This window comes from Panthera onca, chromosome B3 (assembly GCF_046562875.1).
Source record: "Panthera onca isolate mPanOnc1 chromosome B3, mPanOnc1 haplotype 2, whole genome shotgun sequence".
NCBI lineage: Eukaryota > Metazoa > Chordata > Mammalia > Carnivora > Felidae > Panthera > Panthera onca.
Genome location: NC_138344.1, coordinates 27,697,275 through 27,710,071, shown reverse-complemented (window position 1 = coordinate 27,710,071; position 12,797 = coordinate 27,697,275). Strand labels below are relative to the sequence as shown.

Sequence of the window (12,797 nt, the reverse complement as noted above, 5' to 3'; positions counted from 1 at the left end):
CCCGGAAAACAAATAATCCAGTGAAGAAATGGGCAGGAGACATGAGTAGACACTTTTCTAAAGAAGACATCCAGATGGCCAACAGGCACATGAAAAGATGCTCAACATCACTCCTCATCAAGGAAATACAAATCAAAACCGCACTGAGATACCACCTCATGCCAGTCAGAGTGGCTAAAACAAACAAATCAGGAGACTATAGGTGTTGGCGAGGATGTGGAGAAACGGTAACCCTCTTGCACTGTTGGTGGGAATGCAAACTGGTGCAGCCGCTCTGGAAAACAGTGTGGAGCTTCCTCAAAAAGTTAAAAATAGATCTACCCTATCAGCCAGCAATAGCACTGCTAGGAATTTACCCAAGGGATACAGGAGTGCTGATGCATAGGCACACGTGTACCCCAATGTTTATAGAAGCACTTTCAACAATAGCCAAATTATGGAAAGAGCCTAAATGTCCATCAACTGATAAATGGATAAAGAAGTTGTGGTTTATATATACAGTGGAATACTACTTGGCAATGAGAAAAAATGAAATCTGGCCTTTTGTAGCAACATGGATGAAACTGGAGAGTGTTTTGCTAAGTGAGATAAGTCATACAGAGAAAGATGCCATATGTTTTCACTCTTATGTGGATCCTGAGAAACTTAACAGAAGACCATGGGGGAGAGGAAGGGGAAAAAAAAAGTTACAGAGAGGGAAGGAGGCAAACCATAAGAGGCTCTTAAAAACTGAGAATAAACTGAGGGTTGATGGGAGGTGGGAGGGAGGGGAAAGTGGGTGATGGGCATTGAGGAGGGCACCTGTTGGGATTAGCACTGGGTGTTGTATGGAAACCAATTTGACAATAAATTTCATATTAAAAATAAATAAATAAAGTGATGAGAGAGCTGGTTGGCTAGGAGAGACACAGAGAGTGGTTGTGTGTAGTGCACCACATTTCAGGCCTCCTTGAGGACATGGGTAAGTATTGCTGAAGTTGAATATGAAAAATTTCCAGAAATGACTATGACCTAATAAGCCCTTAATACTTTAGCCAAGTATTAGTGTACTTTGAGATGCTTGACTTGGGCAGTAAGTGTTGTGGCAGTTGTCAGATCTGAGGTCTTGTGTATAAGGTGCATCACTAGGAGCTGGGTGGGAATAATCCACACCACTGGTAGTGGTAAAACACTTGCAGACACATGGCAGTCAGCCTGGAATAAGGAGCTCCTGAATGAGAACTCCCAGAAACCCTGTAATGGTGTCTGTCTTTAGCATGCAGTGTTGGTGAAGTAGATTCTTAGCTGCATTTCTGAGCTTCCTTGTTTTGTTAATTTTTGGTTGCTACAGGTACTGGTAGCTCTTGCTTGTGACCTGGAGCTAGACACTCTCCCTTGCTGTGCTGAGACACACAAGTGGGCTTGGTTCCGAAGGTACTGCATGGCCTCCCGCGTTGCTGTGGCCCTGGACAAAAGAACACCATTGCCACGTCTTTTTCTTGATGAGGTATTGCATGTTATTTTGGAATGTAAAAACATTTTCCTTATTCAGTCATGGTGTAAACAGATGCCAATATTATGAGACATAGCAACATTTCTCTTACAAAGGGATACCATAAAGAAAAAAATCACATAGGTGAAAATGAATAAATGCATACTGTGAATTTCAGTTAAAGTTTATTTTTAGTAAACTAAAGATATACTAGTACTGCCCAGACATTCCAATATCTTAGACTTGATTATAATTGTATTGATTTTGCTTATTAACTATAAAATCACAGTATTGATGTTGGCATTCCCTCAGATTCTGCAATCGGGATCACTCCTGTGTTGTTACCTTAATATTATGTGTTTCATTTTTGAGAGGTGAGTGTTTATTGATAATCTCATAATAATGTTGTCTAGGTGGCTAAGAAAATTCGTGAGTTAATGGCAGACAGTGAACACATGGATGTTCTCCACGAGAGCCACGACATTTTTAAAAGAGAGCAAGATGAACAACTTGTGCAGTGGATGAACAGGTTATTATATCAGAACCAAGAATAATGCTGTACACTGGGGAAAGGTGTTGTATGTGCAGTTCTTTCCCATGTTAATTGTTCACTTAATGTTTGTTGTAGGCGACCAGATGACTGGACTCTTTCTGCGGGTGGCAGTGGAACAATTTATGGATGGGGGCATAATCATAGGGGACAGCTTGGGGGCATCGAAGGTGCAAAAGTTAAAGTTCCCACTCCATGTGAAGCTCTTGCAACTCTCAGACCTGTGCAGTTAATTGGAGGAGAACAGACTCTGTTTGCAGTGACAGCTGATGGAAAGGTAAGGGTGCCTTTTGTGTGTCATATGTTAAAAACTAAGAGACAGCTATGGCTAGAGTGCGTTATTGGTCCATGGTATGTGTAAGGACTCTATTAAAACGTTATCTCAAGGTTAATAGTACTTATTGTTGGAAGCAGTTATCATTCTAAAATATTTCTGTATGATCTTTGATGTGTTCTATAACTTTACAGTGTTTTATTTTGAAATACAGCGTACGTAGAAAAGTGTACTGTTTGCATATCAATAATACATTAGAGTATTCCTTTTTTTTATTTGCTAGTGTAATGCTTTTTAAAAAATTGCTTCTAGTATGATGAAATGGTTGATACATATATATTGTCTTTATGTTTGGTGACCTTATTCAACTATTTTCTTTCTTTTCTATATCTCAGGATTTCTTGTATCTTCTTTATAGAGTCATAATCTGTAAATCAGTTTTGTTCCTTTTCAGTTCACCACTCTTATTTTTTCCTTTTTGTGTGGAAGAAAGGAAGCTCATTGTATTGGGTTGTTTTGGTATAATATTGAGCAGAGGTGGTAGTTGTGGGCTTGTTCTTGTCTTAATCCAGTTTGCAAAGTAAACACTGTGATTGAACATTTCACAAACTTACTGTGAGGTTTTGGTGGATGATCTTTATGAGATTAAGGAAATTGCCTTCTCTTTCTACATTAAAAAAAACTATTCCTAGGGATGTTTTCTCCTTTAGTGGATTTATGTTGTGAATTGGATTAATTGGTTTTCTTATATTTAACCCACTTGCATTCTGTGGAGACACCCACCTTGGTCAGGATGTTTTATATTTTTTTGGTTTGTGTTTGTGAATATTTTCTTTGGGATTTTTGGGAGCTCCAAGATCTTAAAGTGCGATTATAATAATGTTTCTGTCTTATATATTCCTTGTCTGATTTTGGTACTCTATTATTATATATCTATTTAACTTACAACAATTAACTTAAAAATGCATGTTTATTATCTTGCAGTTTCTCTGCGTCAGGACTCTGGAGGTGGCTTAGCTTGGTCCTCCCACCTAGGATCTCTCCCCAGGCTGCAGTTGCCTCAGGGCTATACTGAGCATTCAGTTCCTCATGAGCTGTTGGTTGAGGCTGCCCTCAGTTCTTTGCCACATCACACTGTAGCAGCTGGCTTCCTCAGAGCAAGCAAGGGAGGTGTGGCAAGACACAAGTTACAGTCTTGTGTGACCTAATCCAAAAGTGACAGTCCATCCTTGTTGCCATATTCTGTCCATTAGAATTGAGTCACTAGGTCTAGCCCATGTTCAAGGAGAAGGGATTACACAGGGTGTGAATTAGGGACTCTTGGGAACCACATCAGAGACTGCCTGCCAAGAATATCAAGATTGTGCTAGTCTCATAAAAAAGGGTTGAAGTGTTTTGTTTTGTTTTTTTCCCTTTTTCTATTCTCTGGAGAATTCTATGTCTTTTATTGTTTCCTGGTTATTATAACATGCATATGTAAAATCTGAAGTGAATTACTACTTCTGTCCTCCTCCCAAGTAATACAAATAGCTGATACTTTGTTATCCTGTGTTCTGGCACAAACCCATCAGGGAATGATAGGCATTATTATTTTTGTTGTTATTTTTCCAGATTTACCCAAATGTTGCACATGTCTTTGCTCACATTATTTCTTATGTCTCAGACCTTATATCTTTAAACAGTTTCTTCTACTTCATTTTGCTTCTACTTTATATTTTCATTTTTCTTTAGTGAGTCTTTTGTTGGTTTATCCTCAGATTGTTTTTGTTTATTTGAATATGTCTTTATTTTATCCTTTATCCTAAGTAAGAGTTGCAAACATTTTCTGTAAAGGTCGTGATAGTATTTTTGGCTCTATGGGTCATGTGGTCTCTGTTGGCAACTATGAAAACAAGCCTATGAATGATATGTAAATGAATGTGTCTGGCTATGTCCAATAAAGCTTTATTTACAAAAGTACATGGTGGGCCTGATTTGACTCATGGGCCATAATTTGCCAACCCCTGTTCTAGAGTATGAAATTTTAAGTTGACTGTTATTTTCAGTCAGCCTGTTAAACGTTTTATTCTTTTGGATTTTGGACTTCATTGTTGCTAATGAGATGTCAGCAGTCAGACTAACTTTTACCCAAATGGAGGTAATAAATCTTTTCTCTATGGCTACTTTTAAGATATTTCTTTAGTGATCTGCATTTTGCTGTGATATATTTTTATTGCCCTTTTTTGTTTTACTTTGTTTTTGCCAGGTGGTAAGGGATGGGAGAGGGGGGCTTTCTGGCTCTTGAGAAGTTGTCTTTAAACAACTCTGGTAAATTCCTAGACTGTTTTTTTGCCTCAGATATTGCTTCTACCATATTCTCCGTGTGATCTCTGCCTGAAAATGTGTTCTGATTGTTGAGTGCTTTATATCTCTAACTCCTTCTTTCCATGTTTCCTCTTCTCTTTGTGTTTCTATGCTATATGCTAAAGAATGTCTTCAGATTCATCTTCTAGTCTCTTGTCACCTATTTATAATCTGCTATTAAATGTATCTGGGTATTTAATTTCAATTATTGTTTTTTTAATCCCTGGAAGTTCTGCTTTGGGTAATTTTGTAATTCTTATTCCTTAGGGATACTTTCAAGCTTTTATTTCTTTAAAGATAATATTGGACTGTTGTTCTGACTCCCTCATGGCATCTTTTTTCAACTATGAGCTGACCCTTTTCCTTAGAAAATTTTATGTAGAAATTCTTTGAGGCTTAGTTGGAAATCACTCATCAAAAGAGAATTTATAACCCTGGGGTACTACAAATCTAAGTCATTGTAAATTAAATTCTCAAAGGAATTTAGACCATACATAGTATAAATTTAGACTGAAAACCAACCTAATGACCACCTTTCATGGTTGTTAATTCTCAGGAGAGCTTTTTCTCCATATAATTTAGTGCTGAGATTGAGAAAGGGAACTTGCTTTGTTGTTTTCTTTTTATCCCTCACAGTTGGCCCACTGGAGGATCATCTTTCTAAAAGGAGACTCCTTTTAAGCTTGGTACTTTACCCTCGACACCCCGTGTGCTGAAGATTCTCAAAACCTTCTCAGGGGACACTGGCTTTAGGGCTCTTTTATCAATCTGAGTTCTTGGTTTCACTTTCTGTTTTAGTCCTTGAGGTTTTCCTTACTATTGTGTCATTGCAGCAATGCATTTGAAACAGTATGAAACAATATTTAAATTTTTATAGGAGGGATGTTTGACATGCATTTGGAAAAGGCAGTCTGATTCTTTTTTAAATTAATGATAAACCTTGTGCCCTGAAATAATTACTCACTTAGAACGAAAGAAAAATAGTGTATTCTACTGTGTGACTTATATGCAGCCTTGCTGAAATACTACATCTATTTATAGTTTTTCTATGAGTGTTTCTATCAGTGTTACTATCAGAGATTTGCTTCCAGGGAAAAGATCTTCTTTTTAAAATACATTTTGTGAACTTGGGATTTTAAATAGTCATAACTATTTCATTTTTAGTGTTTGATAAAGCATGGAAAAGTCTTAAACATTCTTGTAACTTTTTTTTTTTTTTTTTTTTTTTTTTTTTGAGAGAGAGAGCGAGCGCACATGTGTGTGAGCCAGGGAGGGGCAGAGGGAAAGGGAGAGAGAGAATCTTAACCAGACTCCATGCTCAGTGCAGAGCCCAGTGCAGGGCTCAATCCCACGACCCTGACTGAGCCACCCAGATGCCCCCATTCCTGTGATTTTTAACTTTAAAATTCATTTCTCTGTGGTAAAAATATCTAGAACACTGATTGAGTTTGTTAATTACTAGAACATAGGGATATTTAGATAAAAATCTGATATTTATATTCTTCTCATCTTAGCTGTATGCCACTGGATATGGTGCAGGCGGCAGACTAGGAATTGGAGGGACAGAGTCGGTATCTACCCCAACATTACTTGAATCCATTCAACACGTGTTTATTAAGAAAGTAGCTGTGAACTCAGGAGGAAAACACTGTCTTGCCCTCTCTTCAGAAGGAGAAGTTTACTCTTGGGGTGAGGCAGAAGATGGGAAGTTGGGGCATGGCAACAGAAGGTATTATGTGAAAACATTATTTTCGATGTTATGCTTTCCTTGTTTCTTTTACCTCTTGTATAACATATTGGCACTTTGTTTTTCAGGACAACATTTATAATAATCTACTCAAGTTAAATGTTAATGACTCATTTGGCAGAAATAAGTTCATGTTACAATGTGTGGGCTTGCCTCCATTGCCCTTCTATTTGAGGGGAAAATCAATTCTGAATTTTCGATTTTTAAGTACTAAGTACATTGAGCTTCTCTTCGTCCTTCTCCCCAAGTTTTCTTCCTCTGATCCCAAGTAATTCACTGAATCAACAGTTGGCATTTTGGTAACATGTGTGATACTAAAGCTGTAAATACAGAGGAAATGGAAGGAGTGAGGATAAGGGGACACACAAATGACAATATTTTTTAAACAAAGTAACCAAACTTTCTAGTTTTTAAAAATTAATGGGAATTACCTGCCCAGTTGGAGTAACAAAGACCTTCATCTCTGAAATAACTTAAAGTACCAGACTAAATATATGAAACAGCTGCCCTAAAGACAATGGATAACAGGCGGTAAAGTTACATACAGTGATCTACGGAGGTGAATACTGACAGTCACATGTGTCAGTGGCCAAGGAACTCAGAGGCCAAGGAACAAACCACCCAAAAGGACTAGAAGGAATGGTCCACAGAGCTCACAGAGGGCAGACAATACAGCTTGCTTCCAAAACCTGATAATTCCCAGAACATTGGTTAGAGGACTAAGAATGATGTTGCACAAAAGTGGGTAAAAAAACTAAAGGTAGACTGTTGCTCTGATCCCATCAAAAACACTTAAAAGCAAAACCTGAAAGGATTAAATTGTTCACAAGGAACCATAAGCTCAGGAATATCTTTATCAATACAGACATATCAAGCGCTCAGCAAGAGAAACGTCACAATGTTCTATATCCATTCAGAAATTACCAGGCATGTGTCTCTTCAATAAATAGTATTGGGAAAATTGGATATTCAAATGCAAAAGAATGAAATTAGATCCCTGAATTATACCACTTACAAAAATTAACTCAAAATGGATTAAAAACCTAAATATAAGTTCTGAAACTATAAGAGTCCTCTAAGAAAACATAGGGAGAAAGCTCCTTGACCTTGGTCTTTGCAATGTTATTTTGGATATGACACTAAAAGCACAAGCACCAGAAGCAAAAATAAAGTGGGACTACATTAAACTAAAAAGCTTCTGTACAGCAAGTGAAACAATCAACAAAATAAAAGGCAGCCTATAGAATAACAGAAAATATTTGCAAACCATATAACTGGTAAGGGATTAATGTCAAAAATGTGTAAGGAACTTGTATAACTCAGTAGCAAAAACTAAAAAAAAAAAAAAAAACAAACCCAATTAACAAATGGGCAAAGAACCTGAATAGACATTTTTCCAGAGAAGACATACAGATGACCCACAGGTACATGAAAAGTTGCTTAGCATTACTGATTTTCAGGGGAATGCAAATCGAAGCCGTGAGATATTACCTTACACCTGTTAGAATGGCTTTTATTAAAAAGACAAGATATAAGTGCTGCTGAGGTTGTGGAGAAAAGGGAAACTTTATACACTGTTGGTGGGAATATAAATTCATGCAGCCACTATAGGAAAACATAGAAAAAAGTAAAAAATAGAACTACCATGTGATCCAGCAATCCCTCTTCTGGGTGTATATCTGATGAAAATGAAATAATTTTCTTGAAAGGATCTATACTCCAGTGTTCAGTGTGGCATTGTTAACAATAGCCAAGACATGGAAACAACCTAAATGTTCATCCACAGGTGAATGGGTGAAGAAGATGTGGGGTGGGGTGGGGTGGGGTGGGGTGGTGGTAGTATGTGTGTTAGAATATTATTCAGCCATAGAAAAAGAAATCTTGGCATTTGTGACAATTTGGATTAACCTAGAGGACATTATGCTAAGTGAAATCAGTCAGAGAAAGACAAAACACTATGATTTCACTTATATTTGGAATCTAAAAAAACTGAACTCCTAGAATTAGAGTAGACTGGTGGTTTCCAGGGGCTGGGGATTGGGGGGTTGGGAGATGTCGACAAAGGGTACTAACTTCCAGTTATAAGATGAATAAATTCTGGGGACATAATGTACAGCATGGTGACTGTAGTTAACAATACTTTATTGTATCCTTGAAAGTTGCTCAGAGGGAGTAGATCTTCAGTGTTCACACCACACAAAAATTATTATGTGAGGTGATGGCTGTGTTAACCTTATTGTGGTAATCATTTTGCAGTATATATGTATCAACTCATCATATTGTACACCTTAAATTTATACAATGTTATATGTCAATTATATCTCAAAGCTGTAAAAAATTTATCAGGCATGCAAAAGAGTAGGAAAGTATAGCCCATATAAAGAGAAAAATCATTCAATTAAAACTGACCCAGAAATGACATAAGTAGTAGAATTACTAGATAAAAATATTAAAACAGTATTTTAACCACATGCCTATATCTTTAAGAAACTTGAGGGAAAACTTAAGCATGTTAGAGATTGAAAGGTATTTTAAATGCCCTAATCAAAGTCTGGGATGAAGAATACAGTGCATGTGTTTAATATAGATTAAACATAGTAGAGGAAAAGATCAGTGAGCTTGATGACGTAACAATAGAAACTGAAACAAATGAAATACACAAACATATAAAATGAATATCACATGAGTGAATTGTGGACAACAGCCTCAAGTGGCCTATTATATAAGTAAAGTCACCAAAGGAGAGGAGGATAGGGGATTTTGAGAAATGATGGCTGAAAAATGTCCAAATTAGATCTAGGAATAAAAGAGAACTTCTGTAACTTGATAAAGGGCATCTCTGTTAAATATAGAGCTAATAGTGACTTAATATGACATACTGAACTTCCCCTAACTATAGGAACCAAGACCAAGGACATCTGCTATCAAGATTCAGCATTGTACTTCAAGATTGTCAAGTGAAGTTCAGCAGTATAAAGATATAACAGGCATTCAAATGGGAAAGAGAATTAAAGCTGCTTCTTTACACGTAGTATAATTGCTTATATAGAAAATCTATGGTACCTACAAAAAAGCTACTAGAATCAATAAGTGAGGTTAGCAGGGTTGCAGGATAGATCAATAAATAAAAAGCAATTGTCTTTATACTAAGCAAATGTAATCAGAAATTGAAATTTAAAAATACCATTTATATTACCCTCCCCCACAATTGAAATAGTAAGGGATAAATTTGACCAAAAAAAAAAACAAAACACATGGACGATTTAGAGAAAACTATAAAATATTGCTAGGGAAGATTTTAGAAGACTTAAAAATCAACAAATGAGTATACTGTGTTCATGGATTAAAAGACTCAATATTGTTGATTTATTAGTTTTCCTCAAATTAACCTATAGATTCAACCCCTTCTCAAACAAAATTTCTGTAGAAATTGACAAGCTGATTGTAAAATTCATAGAGAAATACAGAGCACCTAGAATAATCAAAGCAACTTTGAAAATCAGGAGCAAAGTTGGAAGACGCTACCTTATTTCAAGCCTGATTTTAAAGCTACAGTAATCAAAACAGTGTAGTACTGTTGTAAAGAGAGAGAAATGTATTAGTGGAACAGAATAGAGTCTCAAAATGTACCACAAATACTGAATAATGAGTGTGGAAAAATGAAGTTTGATTTCTGCCTTATAACTTCCAATGCACAGTTTACAAAAGTGCAGTTTATTGGAGAACAGAGCTTTTTCAACAAATGGTCTTGAACAACTGGATAACCATATAGCAAGCAGTGAACTTCTTGACTTGCACTGTATCCAAAATTAACTCAAAATGAATCATAGTCATAAATGTGAAACCTAAGTCCAAAAGCTTATAGAAGAAAACATGAGAGAAAACCTTTGTGACTTTAGGTCAGACAAGGAGTTTTAGAAAGAACTCCAAAAGCATGATCCAGTAAAGAAAAACAGGATAAATTGGACTTCATAAAAATGTGAACTCCGGGTGTTTGAAAAGACATGCTACAGACTGGGAAAGCATTTGCAATCATACATCTGGCTTAGGTCTTACTTTCAAAATTATTATAAAGAGCTTTCAAAACTCAGTAATAAGAAAACAAACTTATTGTCAGTGCTTGGCACATTGTAGGCTAGTTGACATTCATTTGATAAAACTCTATAAATGAAATGTTGATTTATAGCAAGGGTGGATGAATTGTTTTGGTAAAGAGCCAGGTAGCCTACATATTTTAGTCTTTGTAATATATGCTTCTTTCCTTTTTTTTTTTTTTTTTTTTTTTTAAACAACCTTTAAAAATGTAAAATTCATTCTAGGCTCATTGGCTTTTCAAAAACAGGCCATGGGCCAGACTTGGCCCACATTTGGGCACTAGTCTCCTGGCCTCTGATTTAGCAAGTCTCCTGCTCAGTGGCATTAGGACAACTGGTGTAAAGGAAAACATTTAGGAAATTATAAAATTTTGAGTTCAGGTCTGAATGATTCTTCTTAATTAACAATTGATTTTATGACAATAACCAAAGTGTAGAAAGAGCCCAAATGTCCCTTGACAGATGAATGGATAAAGAAGATGTGAGATATGTATGTGTGTATACACACACACACATACATACACATACTCCATTATATATATATATATATATATATATAGTAATGATATAATGATAAGATATATATACATATGTATGTATGATATACATATATAAGGTATATATACATATACATAAGATATATATACATATACATAAGATATATATACATATACATAAGATATATATATATATATATATATATATATATATATATATATATATAATGGAGTATTACTTGACAATCAAAAAGAATGAAATCTTGCCATTTGCAACAGCATGAGTGGGACTAGAGTGTATTATGGTAAGTGAAATTAGAGAAAGACATATCATATGACTTCACTCATGTGGAATTTAAGATACAAAACAGATGAACATGAGGGAAGGGAAACAAAAATAATATAAATACAGGGAGGGGGACAAAACATAAGCGATTCTTAAATATAGAGAGCAAACTGAGGGTTGCTGGAGGGGTTGTGGGTGGGAAGATGGGGCTAAATGGGTAAGGGGCCTTAAGGAAGACACTTGTTGGGATGAACACTGGGTGTTACACATAGGGGATGAGTCACTGAAATCTATTCCTGAAATCATTGCACTATATGCTAACTAAGTTGGATGTAAATTTAAAAATAAAAAATAAACATAAAAAACAATTCATTTGAGAAGTGTACATTGAATAAGTATATAACAAACCAAAAGCCTAGTATTTAATACTTTTAAAATATTTAAGAATAAAACTATTTCAGTTATATTTGGTGGCCTTTTTTGCAGTCCATGTGACCGCCCTCGCGTCATTGAGTCTCTGAGAGGAATTGAAGTGGTTGATGTTGCTGCCGGTGGAGCCCACAGTGCCTGTGTCACCGCAGCAGGGGACCTCTACACATGGGGCAAAGGCCGGTATGGCCGCCTGGGGCACAGCGACAGTGAGGACCAGTTAAAGCCAAAGCTGGTGAGAAGGCGCCTTGAGAAGGTGCTCAGAGGCCTGGGGTGTCTCCTCACACCCTCACTTTTGAAGGTGGTGGGGAGGCAGCTTCTCATTGTCATTATGCCATTTTGATTTTTAAAAGTCAAAAGTATTTCCTGTTCTAGTTTCTTTTTAGTTTTAGAGTTGATGGTCTTAGCCTCATTATTTACAAGGAGGTTTATATTCCATGTGTCATTTAAACAGAATAGTATTTGAAATCTCCTTTTATTATTTTATTTATATTTTACACATATAAATATATATAAATAAATATTACCTGGCATCTAGCTAAATGCTTTGGCTTCTAGAAGGCCCACTGTATTTTGGGTGAGGCAGTGAATAAGACTTCCTGGTGTGGTAGGATTGGCTCACTAGGGACACTGATAACCTGCCTCCTATTGTTTAGATTGATTTGGTTCAGATTGATGAAGGTGTTTTTGGTCTTATCTTACATGATTATTAAAATTACACATTCTTTGTAAAGGCTTAAAATAGTACCGCCCCCACTCTCCCAACCCAAGAGCATCACAGTACTTTAAAGCCTTTCCTTAGGTCAACCTTCTTTCTGCTGTGATTGCATAACTTTGATTTCTTTTTTTTGAAGGTGGAAGCACTGCAGGGCCACCACGTGGTTGATGTTGCCTGTGGTAGTGGAGATGCCCAGACCCTCTGTCTCACTGATGATGACACTGTCTGGTCCTGGGGGGATGGGGACTACGGCAAGCTTGGCAGAGGAGGCAGTGATGGCTGTAAAGTACCCATGAAGGTATTTGTGTCTGCACAGTGGGAGAAAGGCACCTTTCCCAATGATCTGGGACTTGAGGGTTCCACGTCTTTGTGGAGCTCTTAGAGCCTG

General features: G+C 36.6%; 1 protein-coding gene across 5 annotated transcripts in view; it reads left to right on the top strand.

The window, feature by feature from the left end:
* The window catches only part of HERC2 (HECT and RLD domain containing E3 ubiquitin protein ligase 2), a 273,779-nt gene that overhangs the window by 240,370 nt on the left and 20,612 nt on the right, over window positions 1–12,797 (top strand). For all 5 annotated transcript variants that reach the window (XM_078448928.1, XM_078448927.1, XM_078448930.2 and 2 more), the window contains 6 exons: window positions 1,331–1,486; window positions 1,885–2,000; window positions 2,100–2,298; window positions 6,153–6,367; window positions 11,749–11,926; window positions 12,546–12,707. In XM_078448928.1, coding sequence (XP_078305054.1) covers window positions 1,331–1,486; window positions 1,885–2,000; window positions 2,100–2,298; window positions 6,153–6,367; window positions 11,749–11,926; window positions 12,546–12,707 — 1,026 coding nt within the window. The remainder of the gene's footprint in view (window positions 1–1,330; window positions 1,487–1,884; window positions 2,001–2,099; window positions 2,299–6,152; window positions 6,368–11,748; window positions 11,927–12,545; window positions 12,708–12,797) is intronic.